Genomic DNA, 14589 nt, shown 5'->3' on the forward strand with positions numbered 1-14589 from the left:
ATATAAATTACGTAACTGCTTTTTGTAGTTCTGTTGATTGCTTGATTAATTGATTGATACTTTCCCAGGTCCTCTTTCAAATAAACAATAATGGAAAAGTTTGAAATACTTTATTTTTGAAGAGTAAACTTCCTAAGAACCTAATTTCCTCTGGAAGGTATAGACTGTGTTGGTTGAGGAAACTATTTTCTCAAGTTGCCCTTGCATTGAAAGAGTTAATTTACTGAATTCGTAGAAAATGTATGCCATGTAGAAATGGTCAAAAAAGAGACATAATTTTTCAGCAACTGATAAAAAGACACCACTTTTTTCCTTCAAAAAGTTTTTTTTTTTTTAGTTCTTCCCTCAAGTTGAGAACTTGGTTCAGTATACGTAAAACCACTCAATAACAACCTTACCGTTCTGTGTTGTGTTAATGATATGCTTAGAAATGATATGCAAAGAAAAGAAAAACACATAGTTTATTATGAAATCTGGGACTTGATAAAAATAATTTTTTTTTACATGTTTGAAGGAAGTCTAATCAATTCTTAACTGCATTTTCAAAATAATATATTGATTATTCTCTGTCTGAAAAAAAAAAAGAGTTCTGGGTGACTACGGATGAGGTAAATCTGTAAAATTCAGGGAATTTTATGAGATGTCAGGGAAGTTATTACAAGCGTGGCTCTGCTGCAATTTTTTTTAAATTTTTACATCTTATTTTTACGTTTGTAGCACATTCATTAAATACTTTTGGCCGTTATAGAATATGTAGTATTTTAATGTCTTAAAACCAAATGTATTTTAATCATAAGTTTGTGTGCTGTTAATAATCCATATCTGATTTTTATTAACATTAGTTGTAGGTAAAGAATACAAACTTGTATTAATTTGAAGCACAAACAAATATCTATAATATTTGACATGATAACAGTCAATAATGTATTGTTCCAAAGTTTGATAAAACTAATTTATTTGGTTTCTTTTTCAGACAGTGTTGGTAACGTAATGTTGATGGAAATGATAATGGAGCAAACTATATAGTGTGCAGAAAAACATTTTGTTGTCAAATTTAATATGCATTTTTGTTGAAATGTGGTTTGATAATAATTTGTATTGTAGTGCAGGCCTGCAATTTTTACAGATTTTGTCCGTTTTCACTGATATTTGAAGAATAAAATGCATTGGCTGAAAAACCGACATTTACAATGGGTGGGCCAATATTTTCCCATTAAAATTATGTTTCTGTAAATATTTACATTTTACTCCACTATGAACACAGAGACAGCCAACGGTGAACAATTTCCATCACGTGTGGTGCCATGACACTTCCAAGCTTTATATCAACAGACCAAAAACATTTACCGTAAGGTACCGTTCATACTCTATGGCCGTGAGGTAAATGTTTTTGGTATGTTGAAAAATTAGAAGTGTCATGGCAGTATTCTGTTTTTAATTATTTACAGTTTGAGTTTTCGACACCATGTGTTTAAATAAGTTTATATGACATTTAAATGTGTTATGGTGGAGAATCTTTGTGTAAATAAAGTAATCGTAAAAATTCTTAGCAACTGTTAAAATGGTTGAGGCGTGTAAAAACAAAATGTTCAACCTTCTGTTTTCCTGAAATTATAACAAAATGTGACAGCATGTGTTGAAAGATCTTCAGCGGTACGAAAGTATGTAAATGTTCATACTGCAATTGACGAGTTGCGTGGCAAAGTTGATCTTTGATATTTTTGATGGAATCGCCAATGCTGAATTCCCTGTGCATTGTAAAATGCTAAAATCAAATTAATACTTTCCTTTTGTACTTGTAAATAATTTTATTTGTATGTATTTATATTTACTAAACAAGGAAATTACTGAGGTGGCCTGGATTTAAAATAAAAATGTTATCTTGTATTTTATGTTTACACTTAAAGCAAATGCATTTAACGAAATCTAATACCGTGTTTTATCGCATAATTGTCGCACATTTTATACTAAAATCAAGTTTAAAAAGTAGGGGTGCGATGTTTATGCAAAAAAAAAAATTTTTGTTAGGTAAAGTTATTCATAATGACAGAACCCATTCATGGAAAGCACATTTATTTAAAAAAGTTGACTATACAAGAGCACGCCAAACAATTTAAATTAATAAGTCATGCAACAAAAACCTTCAACTTTAAATATAAAAACAAAATCGGTGACCCGAACACAAGCCACTTGAATCTGTGACGTGAACTAACGCATAACTGTCCATGTAGTGCACACTTAACACGTAAGAGTGCGGGCTATGAATTGCAGTTAACTCGGTACTCGACAGAGAGCGCGCGTTGCGTGCAGTCGGCGAGATATCGATATTCGACTACGTGTGTGTACTCTATACGGGAAGCAACATAACCAAACATGAATGTTGCCAACTAGCGCTGGCTGCATATTTATAAGCTGTATACCGCGGCAATGCAGATGACTAGATACAGGTTATAACGTTCAAAAAGTCTTTAAAGAAAACTTCGTATTTCCCTTTATTAAATAAGTAAGTGGTAATGTCCGAATAAATATTAGATTTCTACTTTAAAATAAACCATTTTATAGGGAAAAAATACCCACACAAAGGGCTTGGAATCTAATAGCGAGACCAAAATCATCATGCTGCGTTTACGCAAGAGGTTTTTTTTAATCCAAATTTTGACGCCCTAAAATATTGGTGCGACAATCATGCGTGTGCGACGTTTATGCGATAAAACAGGGTAGTTTGTTAAGTGCAATGTGAGATTCTTTTAATGAAATAATTCTTTTATAAAGGTCTATGTACCTTCTTGTGGTAAATTTGGAAGTTGCAACTTTTTGGAACTAAGTAAGAAATCAAGGAAATGTATTGGCTTGTAGGAACATTACCAAGTTGTTTGCTGCACACTTGAAATATCACAAGTTATTTTTACCTGTGAACCTTGTAGAGTTGCAGCTCCCAGAAAATAAGTCAAATTGTAACTAAATAAAAGGTTGGTTAAGTAACAGGATTTTACAGGATTTTTAAATGCTACGAGCAGGATTTTGAAACCGATATTGGTGGCAGGCCTGTTGTAGTATATATTATATTGCCAAAAAGACTGATGAAACAGGGAAAAGTGTTAGATGATACAGGGAAAATTCAGGGAGATTGGCTGAAGTAAAAGTGTGGGAACCCTGTAGTGCTCAGAATTTGAGTCATGAACTAACCCTATGATGCTTCAGTCATTTTGGCCACCAAGGATTCTGAAATTAATGTAGTCTGTTATTTTAACTGTATGTAATAAGGATTAATTTTGGTTCAAATAAGGAATGTATAAAATCAAATGACTACAGAGATTGTTGTAATTCTTTTAGGAGCCTGTTATTGCTAACACATTGCACTCATGTAGAGAGGAGCTTTGATCCTAACACCCCAGCATGATTCAATTTATGAGTATAAAATCATTACCCAAGTAGTTTGGAGTCTCTTTAAACATTGGAGGTTTTGTCACCATAAGCCTTTATGGATAACCATAGTTCATATAACATTAAAGTCTGTCTTAACATTTAATTATTATTTTTAATTTGGATTTTTTTCCTAGGAATCAAAAGAACGGACTTTCAATGCAAAGAAAATGTTCCAGTTTGCTATTGTTTGTGTGCGCGCGATGGTACGCATTCGTAGACTACGCTTCACTCCTGAGCCTTTGTCTGTTCATGTGGCACGAATAGACCCATATCGCATCAAAGTGTTGCGCAAGGTAAAGCTGCATACTAATTTTTTACTCCATGTATTCATTAAATTCCAAAAACCAAAAGTATTTTTACCATTTAAATTAAATAAATGAACATTTAAAAATATTATTTCAGTTGAAGTTTGATGGTGTGCTGTAAAAATGTGACCTAAGGCCACTGTACAGATTTATATGTTTTTTTTATATTCCTTTTATAGAAATTATAAAATAATCGTACAGGGTTTGTATAAAAAGTATTGGGAAAAGTTTTGGAATAATAGATTTATTTGAGATATTGCTACATTGCCTCAAAAGTCGTCAGAGTACATCCCTTGAGCGTCGACACACTTTTGCCAGCAGCTTTTCCACGACTCGAAGGCACCCTGGTAGGCGGATTCCAAAAGGTCCTTAAGGGTACGCATGCAAGCCTTTTTGACAGCTCTTAGGGTTCCATGGTGGTGTCATTTGAGGGAGGATTTAACGTTTGGGAATAGGAAAACGTCTACTAGTGCCAAGTCGGGACTGTAAGGGGGTTGTCCAAAAGGCCATGGTGGTCTTCAACACATTTCAGAAGGTCTACGCAAGCAGACATTCTCCTCTTCTTTTGGTTGTCCGTCAAGACCTTTGAAATGAGTTTCGCGTAGATCTTTCGCATTGCCAAATTTTCAGATATGCACTGTCATATTATTGCCAATTTCATCTGCGACCATGTTCACACTTAACTGACGGTCTGAATTCACACGCGCCTGTTGCACGTGGTCGTCTGTTATTGACGTCGACTGCCGTCCAGCGCGGGGTTCATCCTCCACACTAGGCCATCTCTGAAGAGCTTGTGCCACTTAAAAACTGCAGTTTGTGATATGCCTTCACACTTGAACACTTGGCGAATCATGCCCAACATCTCCGTACATGATTTCCCCAGTCCAACACAAAATTTGATGGCGTATGACAGTTCAATCGTTTGCTGCATTTTGCACTTGCACCGAGTCACTCAACAGGGTTCCATTAAAAACACGATCTAGCCTGAAAGAATGCTCGCAGGAAACTGGCGCTTGGTGCAGGTTGAAGGTCATACCACCCACCACCGAGCCTGTGCAGTGCGAGTGCCCTGCAACATACATTCACATCAGGAAAAAAATTGTTCTCGATACTTTTTATACAAACCCTGTACATATGTAACTGAAACTTCACTAGCATTGTATTACCCTTCACATTTGCTGTATCAGTGTTAGTGATTTCAAATTCCAGCTTTTTATTTTTGAGGAATAAATTTTTTAAAAGAAGCTAAAGGTGTGCAGAGCAATAACAATGGGTACATATGTCATGGATCCATAGCACTGCCTGTGATCATGGCACAACTTATTCAGTTACCATTTTTTCGTTTATTTGCAGAACATGCCTTCAGTCTGCTTAAAGTGTTCTCACCTTTCACACTAGTTGCATATTATTTTCAGTTTTATTATTAGTATGCTCTTGTTGTCAAAAATGTGTCTAAAATTTAATGCTTCTTTTTTCTTTGCTTAATGAAAAAATTTTTTAAAAAATTGCAGGCTGTTCTTTACTTTTACAAATAATGTCTCATACAAAATGTGTTAAAAAACGAAAAGTGTGAAAGTTGATGCCATGTAACTCTTACACATATATTTGTTTCTAGAAATATCTATTATTTATTACTAGGCCTGTGCGAATATCAGTTTTTTAGTTCGAATCAAATTCGAATACGAATACATAATTATTCTTGAATACGAATAATGAGTTCGAATAATTAGAATGAGAATTGAAATTCCATAAAACATGTTATATCACATCACATTACAATATGATAACAGGTACATATTTACTGATACAATGTATGTAGAATCAAAAAACTGACAGTATTTAAATTTTAAGGTTCTACAATTGTATAATTAGTTCGTATTAAAATAGAGTCTTGTCACATCACTACATATTAGCTAATTTAAATTTTTGTGGAGAAACACAAGCTGCTCACATTTTCGGGGAGTAGACTCTCTCTTCTACACGTCACAATGTTGCCAGCTGTTGAGAAAAGTCTCTCACTGCACACTTGTGTGGCAGGTATAGACAAGTACTTTCTTGCTACCACAGCTATGTTTCGGAAACAAGTGCGCCCCTTCTCTGACCAGAAACTGAAAGGATTTTCATTCTTTGGGATTAAGGGTGCTGCCAGATATTCGTTTACTTCTCCTTGGATAGTTTCTTCGTAGCTTGCAAGCGTAGACTGAGCTGCTGTTGAAGGTTTCACGTAGGCCCACAGAGATGACTTCTTAATAGGCATTTCACTTGTAGCCTCACTTGTCTCACAGGGGCGCCACAATAGGGGGGGGGGGGGGGGGCAAGGGTATTTTGCCCCCCCTCTGAAACCTTGAAGTGGGGGCAAACGGGGGCAAAGAAAGTGCTGTGTAATCAATTACTTAACTACTAAATACAACTACTTAAATAGCACCATTTTCCACCTTGAAATACAAATTTTCCCGGGGGAGGACCCCCGGACCCCGCTTCAATAGGGGGGATCGATGATTCTTTATAAAAAGGTATATTGCCCCCCCCTTTGGAAATTTAGTTGTTGCGCCCCTGCTTGTCTCAGTTATAGTTTCAGCTACTGTGTTCAACTTACACAGCTTAAATACCTCCCTGCACAAATTTTCAACCCATATTTTTTATAAATTTTCATCCTCAATTAGTGAATCTTTGAACCGTGGATCTACCATCATAGAAAACACATTTACTTCATAATCTTGGTACACCATGTAACGTGATCGCAAGCTAAGTAAGTTCTTGGCAAGAGTTTTTTTTTGACGTGCGGGACAGAATAATTGCCTGAGCTGTCACTACGCGAGGAATTTGGGAAGGGCGGGAAGTGTATGAAGAGGTGGGATGGGGGGTTGCCGCCTGCATCCGGTCGTTTACTATGTATTATCCTATTGAAAAACATTGACGTAGCATGTTAGGCTTTTGGAGTCTTTGCTGTGAGTATGTGGCCAGATGTTTTACACATGGTCTGTACAATTTTCTTTCTCTTCGCCGTCACGTTCGGAACGAAATTACAGTGCCGACAAACCATGTTTCACCCTCTAATCTGAAAACTGTCACCTTTAATGTCCCAGTTGTGTGGATTTTACAGACACGTTTTTATCTTTATCAGTATGCTGACAGTTCAAATCTATTTTAAACGACCTGACGACATTCTTCTATATAAAATACGTTAGTTATCGCTCCGAATTACTGTGTTCAAATGGGCTTTACCTGGGTAGATGTAGTGGAATAACTCCACATACATAACTCTAAAACATTACAAAAATCCCGCGGAACTTTTGCCCCCGCCCAACGAGAGAAACCTCTGTGATCCCGAAATGTTTCCCGGTTTCAGTGATCCCGCTCAGCCTTTTTCGTAAATGACTGAATATTCGTTTTTTCGAAGTTTTAGTATTCGAAATCGAATCGAATACAAATAATAAACTATTCGTTTTGATATTCGAAAATTCGAATATTCCCACAGGCCTATTTATTACCCTTAAATAGGAGACATAAAATATTGTTTTGTCATGTTTATTTTGTACAAGATTAATTCAAATGTAGTTTTAGTGTAGGTTAATAAGAGGACAGTGAGAAAGGTTTGAAGTCATGACAGCACGTGATGTGTAATGTTCCTTGATTTAGTAATGAAATGCTACGAAAAATATGGGAAATGTAGGCAACGAATACATGTAAAGTGTTAATGAACTATGTTGGGATTGCTTGAACAGAAAAATGTAGAGGCAAAATTACTTCCAACAAGATGTACAATAGTGTGCATGGATGAATTAGCATGTATGTGAATGAAGGTGTTGATGTGTTAGGTCACATTTGAAAATTAATACGGGGTTAGCACTCGTTGAGTTAATGAAAACAAAGTGAAAGGTTGATATGGTTAGGTCAACTACATTATAAATACTTTAATGTAGTCTGAATGGAACAGTGTATCGTGCGGTAGAGGTCGGTTACGATATTACTATAACAATAGTCTTATGGGATAAGCAGGAAAAAGTGGGTTTTGGCCAGAGTACTTTAGATGCAGTATTTTTCACATATTCTTTTTTTTGTATTTTATATGTTTAGGGTATTGCAATGAAGACTAAAATTCTACCTAGTCTAGTTTGGTTTTTGATATAAGTATTTATGTAATTTTTTGAAAGTGAAACTTTTGAGATGATATTTTCTCGGTATCGTGAACTGGAATGCAGTCCCATCCGGTCAACTCTATTTTGTGATTTTTCAGTGTAATAAACGTTTGTAATAAATAGAACACAAAGTTAATTTTCCTAATAACTTCTAGTTTACGATAGCAGAAAAATAAAACATTCAGAAACTGAAATTCGTGAAAAATAATGTGTTGTCCCATAAAAATGTAGGGGTAGTAATGATGTAAGCGATGCTGTCTTGGTAACATCATCACTCATCAGTATTGTTATGGTACGTTATTTAAATAGTCCCGCTAAGCCACCCAAAGAATTATTGACCATTGAAAGATAAGTTATAACAATATAATTTTTTTTTGTTTAATACTCAATTTCAAAGTTGTGTTTTTGTAATGTTTTAGGTGATAGATGCATGTGCATTCCGTGTTTATGGACATTGGGTGAAGAAAGGGGAAGGCCAAAATCGTGCTGCCCTTTTTGAAAATATGCCTAAAACAGAATTAAAGCATATTTATGTAAATAAATTGAGTCGCTAAAAGGCAAGTAATATAGTAACTTTCTTTTTACATTATTAGTTTTTCTATAATAATCATTATTGTTTTGACATCTTCAACATATTTATAATTTTTATCTATACATTTGCATGCATATGGTAATAATATGCATGTAGGTTGGAATTCTCTTAAATCATTTATGCTTGTTGCTTGAAGTTATTTTTACAAATTTTATGATTTTTTTTCTTACTCTTTAAGTTTTTATGTGCTGTCATGTATTCTATTTTGTGTTATTTGCGATGTTGCTGTGTCTGAAAGCGGGATGATGCAATATCTCATAACAAGGAAGTCAGGGTAGAAAAGAGACAGTGATCTTGTGAATTTTATAAGCATGGAAAAAACTCATAAGTTGGTGAGAAGCTGTTGCCATGTGCATATAATTTGCTGATTTTTCTATGTAATGTGTCATTAGTCGTAATTGTAAGCTGCTCTGTTAATTGGTTGTTGAAGGTGTCACAAATGCAATCTTTCCCCCATGGGCAAGAAGCTGGAGTCATAGGTTGCCATGGTTAGTCAGTACTTAGACATCTGCGAGAGTGGTTGTATTAATTGGTGGCTCACCAATTTAATATATTACTTTAGTGGAGAGAAGAGTTTGATGCCTGTGGTCCGGGCTGCAATGTTTTTAACCTTATTTCGGACAGTAACCAGTAACAGCAAAAGCGTAAAGTGAGACCGTTTTAGTTGATTGGTGGCCATGCTGAACAGACAATGATCTCTTGGTTATTGGTACTGTTGTGTCTAAAGCAACCACGGGATTTAATTGATGAACAGTTTTTTAGTAGAGTGTCTAAGTAATGAACCGAGAGTTTTTTTGCACAAGTGGAAAGTGTGTGTTTTTTTTGTCATGTGCTTGTTTTCGTGGTTGGACTTGTGACTTGTGACTTGTGACTTGTGAGGTTTTTTCATAGATGGTAATAAAAGGCTGTAAGAACTAGTAACTGTTTTCAGAGAGACTTGATTTCAGTAATGTAATCAATCATCAACAGTAACATTTATTTTTGAAATTTAAATAATATTTTATTTTTAACATTCCATCAAAATTTCTTTGAGTGCTTTTATTTATGTGCAATCTAGACCAATTGATATTTCTCATATGTTTGTAAAAGAGAATTTTTTTTAAATAAGTGGGGATTAAAAATATACACATAATCATACATGTGTACAAATTTCTCTATGTAGATACATACATATATACTAAGGATATTCTCACTACATCTGCAAGAGATTGGAACTTGCTGATTTTCACTAAAATTTAAACTTATAAAAAACCTAAAAACCAACAGTTAATCAGATAATTTACCAATTTATTTATTTTCCTTTTTTGTAAAATTTTTCAGTATCCTAAAAACCGTAATCCCTTGCCAACTGCGTGTGTTAGGTTTTTTTAAGTTCTGAATTTGAACTTAATAGATTAGAAATATGAAAGAAATATGCTTTCAACTAAATGTTAAATGCATGTAATAATGACAATCTTGACATCATAGGGCAATAAATGCTCACTTTTACTTTCTAAACCACCATAATGTATGATTGTTTACTTCCTTTGATACAGTCATGATTAGTCCACTCAGCCATTTCCAGCTAATTGTTTATCTTGGAAACTGAGTACTTTGTTCACTATTTACATATTTATGTTTCAACAACTCATAACACGTGAGATTCATTGTTTTTTCTCTTCTCATCTAGTTACATAATTCAATACTTATTTTGTATTTTTTTATTCTATTGTTTAATTTACAACAAAAACAATTGTTTGATTTTTATATTTTTTTGCGGCTAGACATTAGGTCAATTAGTTGATGGTGGAAAGTAGATACAGAAATCAACACAAAAATTTATTAATGAAAGAAATGCTTCCGATAGTAGAGCTTTGATAAATGATGAAGGGATACAAAGGGTTTGTGGCTTGTGCATTTGCCTTACCTCTCTCAGTTGTTCATTGTCATACACTGTGTGGTGCATGGGTTTTTACACCTCAGTGTGATAGGCAGAAACAAGTAAATTCCCGACAATGTCTCATACATAGAGAACACACATTTTACCCAGGTTACCTAGATCCTTTTATTTTATTTCCTGTGGTCTGATTTTAATGATGTGGCAATACCTACATTTTGCCACACTAGGGATTTTCGTAATAGAGCAGTCAGTTACATGTGTAATGATATGATTAAAATAACATGGCTTTTGATTGCTTTTTTATAAATGCAAACTAGCAAATAGCCATTTATTTACACTTAAGAGCATGGTTACATGGCACAGCTAACTACACTAGTTTAAGTAAATATATTTAGGTAGCCATATTTGAAAATATTTACTTGATTGAGAAGAAAGTGTTTGTCAGGCTACATGAGAAGCTTGAATCAATTGCAGTGCTTATGTTTGTGTTTCGGTAGTCACTAGGATGGATCTTTCTTTGCTCAAAGCTATTGTACCGCTATCTCCTCCCTTAGACACCTTTACACACTAGGGACGTGGCAAAAAACTATTATGTAGTTGAAAAAAAAGAAAGCTTAAGTACCCCATCATACTTATATTTATTTTCAGGCACACAGTTGCCAAAACAGCTGAAGATTACAATAGTAAATAACAAGATTACAAAAGGTCAAATAATGGAAAGCTTGTACTTGTGAAAATTTGGTGTCCTTCGTAGTGAGACAGTGTACTGTTATTATAATTGTTCAACAATTAAATAGAATCATACTAAAGGTCCTAATACAATAACTTAAACCATGAACAATGCCACAAACAACTTGCACAGTTAAATGGAGATGCCCGGCAAGTCAATCAGGGGAACATTATAACATTTGAAAACATTGCAGCCTGGAAAGAAATTAAATGGCTTACAAGAAGCCCAAATAGTTAAAAAAGTTATGGCTAGAAGCAGCTCGAAATTGTAATGTTGCCAGTCGCATACAAACAGCTAAACCGTAACAAAAAAAACTAACCCCATTACTGCCAAACACAATTTTGATGGGGCCAGCAAAAAAATGCAGTTTTCAACTGTTAAAGGCACTTGTTGCTTGACTCGATCACAGACTTGCTGCCCCAATTGAGTAAGGGCACGAGAGACCAGGCACACTAATTCGTTTCACCAAAGAAAACTCTAGCTCATAGCCATCACCTTAACTCTTAGCTGTCCTCAGCGACCCATCGGCAAGCAAATACGGCTTTGAGGGCCAAAGCAAGCGCCAATACGAGGTGAGCTAGCATGGGTTGACCAAGACAGAGGAGGGTTAAACCTGTCACAAGCAAGATAGGGAAGATAGGCACACTGTGGGTGTCTACATGTAGATGCTGCAGGGGTTACGTTGACTAGCTAGTGACATTAATAAAAATTATACCACACAATTATTGTGTAATTGACTTACATAAAACAAATAATATATTTTATTTACCTGTTGATTTTTCTGCAGCTATACAGCTCACTTCGGCCTTTATAGCTATAGAAAGCATAGAATATATGTCATTTTGAAGTACTTGAAATATCTCTTTAGCTGCTTAGGGATTAGCAATAACTCTTATCAGAGCATGTTCAGAATAAATGTAAACAGTGGTTGAATTAATCATATTCCAATGAAGTTGTTACAAGTACAGTCAAACCTCTATCTATCGAACTCGCATGTATCGATTGTCCGTGTTTATCGTATACTTTCTACGGTCCTGGCAAAATTGCCATACAACTAAGGTTAAAAAAGTCAGCTTTTACCGATGTTCGAATTATCGTTTTGTCTGCATTGATCGTACAAAATATGTGGTCCCGTCACTATAAATTATAATAGATGATCATTTTACCACAAAGATTTTGCAGAAATAACCATTTCTTAGACAGAAACCGTCATAAAAACAGTAACGATTGTATACAGAAGTAGTAAAAATCACCTTAAATCTGCAGCCAAGTAATGGAGCACGTAAACATGAAGAAAAGACAAATGAACAACAACTTACGAACAAATATGGATGATGTACCATAACTACAGTACAAACCCAATTGTTATCTTACGATAATTACCGTAAAAAGAACTAAAGATTCTTTGTAGATACCATAATACTACAGAAGCACGATAGCTACCACATTTGCACTATAGTTACCGTAACAACCGAGATGTAAATTTACCGTGATGGTAATGTATTTATTTATGACATTAAAATTAAAGAACATTATTGAAATTTAAAAAAAAAGGATGTTAAATTTTGATATGTACGATTGGCACATGTTGCTAAGAAATAATGTGATCTGAAAGAATGCAGTACTACTATGAAAGGTGAAAATGGTACTTGTGGATTTTTAGGTTATGGCAGTCTGTTTCGTTTTTCTGTAATATCGGCCGAAAATTAACAAGCGTATCGGAAGTCGGCAGAAATGCCGATTCAACTAAATATTGGCAAAATCGGCTTCTTCAGTACAGCTCTACATTTGATGACATGAGTAAACATATTTCAGACTTCAGGATATTGAAAAAGACTTTAATTTCCATGTAGGTTTATTGTGCGTATGTTTTTTTTTTTTTTCGCAAGTGTAAATTGAATTAAGTAAAATGCTTCAATTTATATATTTTTTCAACCGATTAAACTTTAATGACAAGTAATTGATATATTTCTGACACTAATTTTGAGTTTGAAATATTTTTTTCAAAATCTAAGAGTGAAGTCCACATCTATTGAATGTCCGCATCTACTGAATTTTTTTGTTGGTCCCCTGAAAAACGATAGATAGAGGTTTGACTGTACCGTGTAACCATTTCCTTAGTGTTTTAATCTCTAGAAACTATTCACTTCCTGGAGAATGTTAATTCAATTGCTGCATAATAATTTAAAGGGAAAGATTTGTCAGTGACTTTGTTATGATGAATTACAGGTACCTTTTTTTCACTTGTCGACAATCCTTTGGTGCCAATGAGTTTTTCAAGTTGTGGTTTCAACTTACTGAGTTGGTTTACAACACAGTGCACCTGGACTGCAAAAATAGCACAATGTTGAATGTCCCCCGTATCCACCGGCTGGAAGATTCAGTGGAGTGGCAGTGTAGTGCAGTGGATAAAATGCAGTACTATTAAGAATCAGGTTAGCCATGTGGGCAAAGTGCATTGAAGTTCTCAAGGTGTTCTATTAAATCACAGTTCAAAGGAAATTGTATGCTGTTTAAGCATTATTTGGTTCCTCAGAAAAGTGGTTTTAAATGCAGGAAAGTGTTTAATTAAGGAATGTACAATTATGGTTTTACTTTATTGTAGATATTGCATGTGCTGAGTAGCATTTGTTTTCCATTAGTATGAGAGAAATTTGAATACTTATTTGACTGAAAAGGGAATATTGTATTTCAACATAATAATAATGTATAGGTATAGTAATATTAAGACAATTTTAAAAGAAAACACTGAATAAGTCTCTCTTATATTCATAATAAAGGCCATCAAGTGGTCAAAATTTTGTTATTGTTTTTATTATATGTGTGTGTTTTTTAATGTTTTTAATATTTTAATCTTTGTCTTAATATTATCATACTAATATTGGATGCCAAATCAGTATTTCCTTCTTTAATGTAATAATAATTTATAGACTACTATCTTTCTTAGAAACATGGCTCCAAACCACTGCTTTAACACCCTCTAACTAGCCATTCCATTAATCAGTGCCTGATTAGTGAGAAATGCAGGGTTAATAATTATTTATATTTAAGAGTGTTATTTTGTCCTCTAATCAACCAACCATCATGATGTTTGTGCATCAAGGATGATCTACTTGTACTTTTCACATGCACATAACACAAAAAACAATGTTAGCTCAGTTTTGGCTAAATCTAAGCATGTTATATTTGTGAGAAGCCTTTGACCTCTGTTTTGAAAAATTATTTAGTTTCTGGGCTGCAAAACTCAAGGTATTCAACCACATTCTTTGTTCTGGAATTGTTGTGTGCTAAAATTCACTTGGCAGATACCACAATGTTCTTGTAAAATATAAAAGGTAATAATATGTGTCTGTGGACAGAGGTTTAAAAATGCACTATTTACAAGATTCTCAGCATTGCTGTCAGCATTATCATTGCTACCATGGCTGTATGCTCTTTGTTTTTGGAAGGTTTTGTAAGATATAAACTGTTTGACAACTGCAGCAGCACTGAAACTGCTGTCACAGGTAACATGTTTG

At 34.5% G+C, this 14589-nt stretch overlaps 1 protein-coding gene across 1 annotated transcript in view; it reads left to right on the top strand.

Annotated features, from left to right (window-relative positions):
• LOC134529192 (phosphorylase b kinase gamma catalytic chain, skeletal muscle/heart isoform) overlaps nt 1–13573 on the top strand; it is a 44551-nt gene extending 30978 nt beyond the window's left edge. Inside the window, exons 9-11 of the mRNA XM_063363035.1 lie at nt 3561–3719; nt 8290–8427; nt 13301–13573. Coding sequence (XP_063219105.1) covers nt 3561–3719; nt 8290–8424 — 294 coding nt within the window. The 3' untranslated portion in view covers nt 8425–8427; nt 13301–13573. The remainder of the gene's footprint in view (nt 1–3560; nt 3720–8289; nt 8428–13300) is intronic.
• Nucleotides 13574–14589: the final 1016 nt, after the last annotated feature.

The sequence above is a fragment of the Bacillus rossius genome, chromosome 2, assembly GCF_032445375.1.
Source record: "Bacillus rossius redtenbacheri isolate Brsri chromosome 2, Brsri_v3, whole genome shotgun sequence".
NCBI lineage: Eukaryota > Metazoa > Arthropoda > Insecta > Phasmatodea > Bacillidae > Bacillus > Bacillus rossius.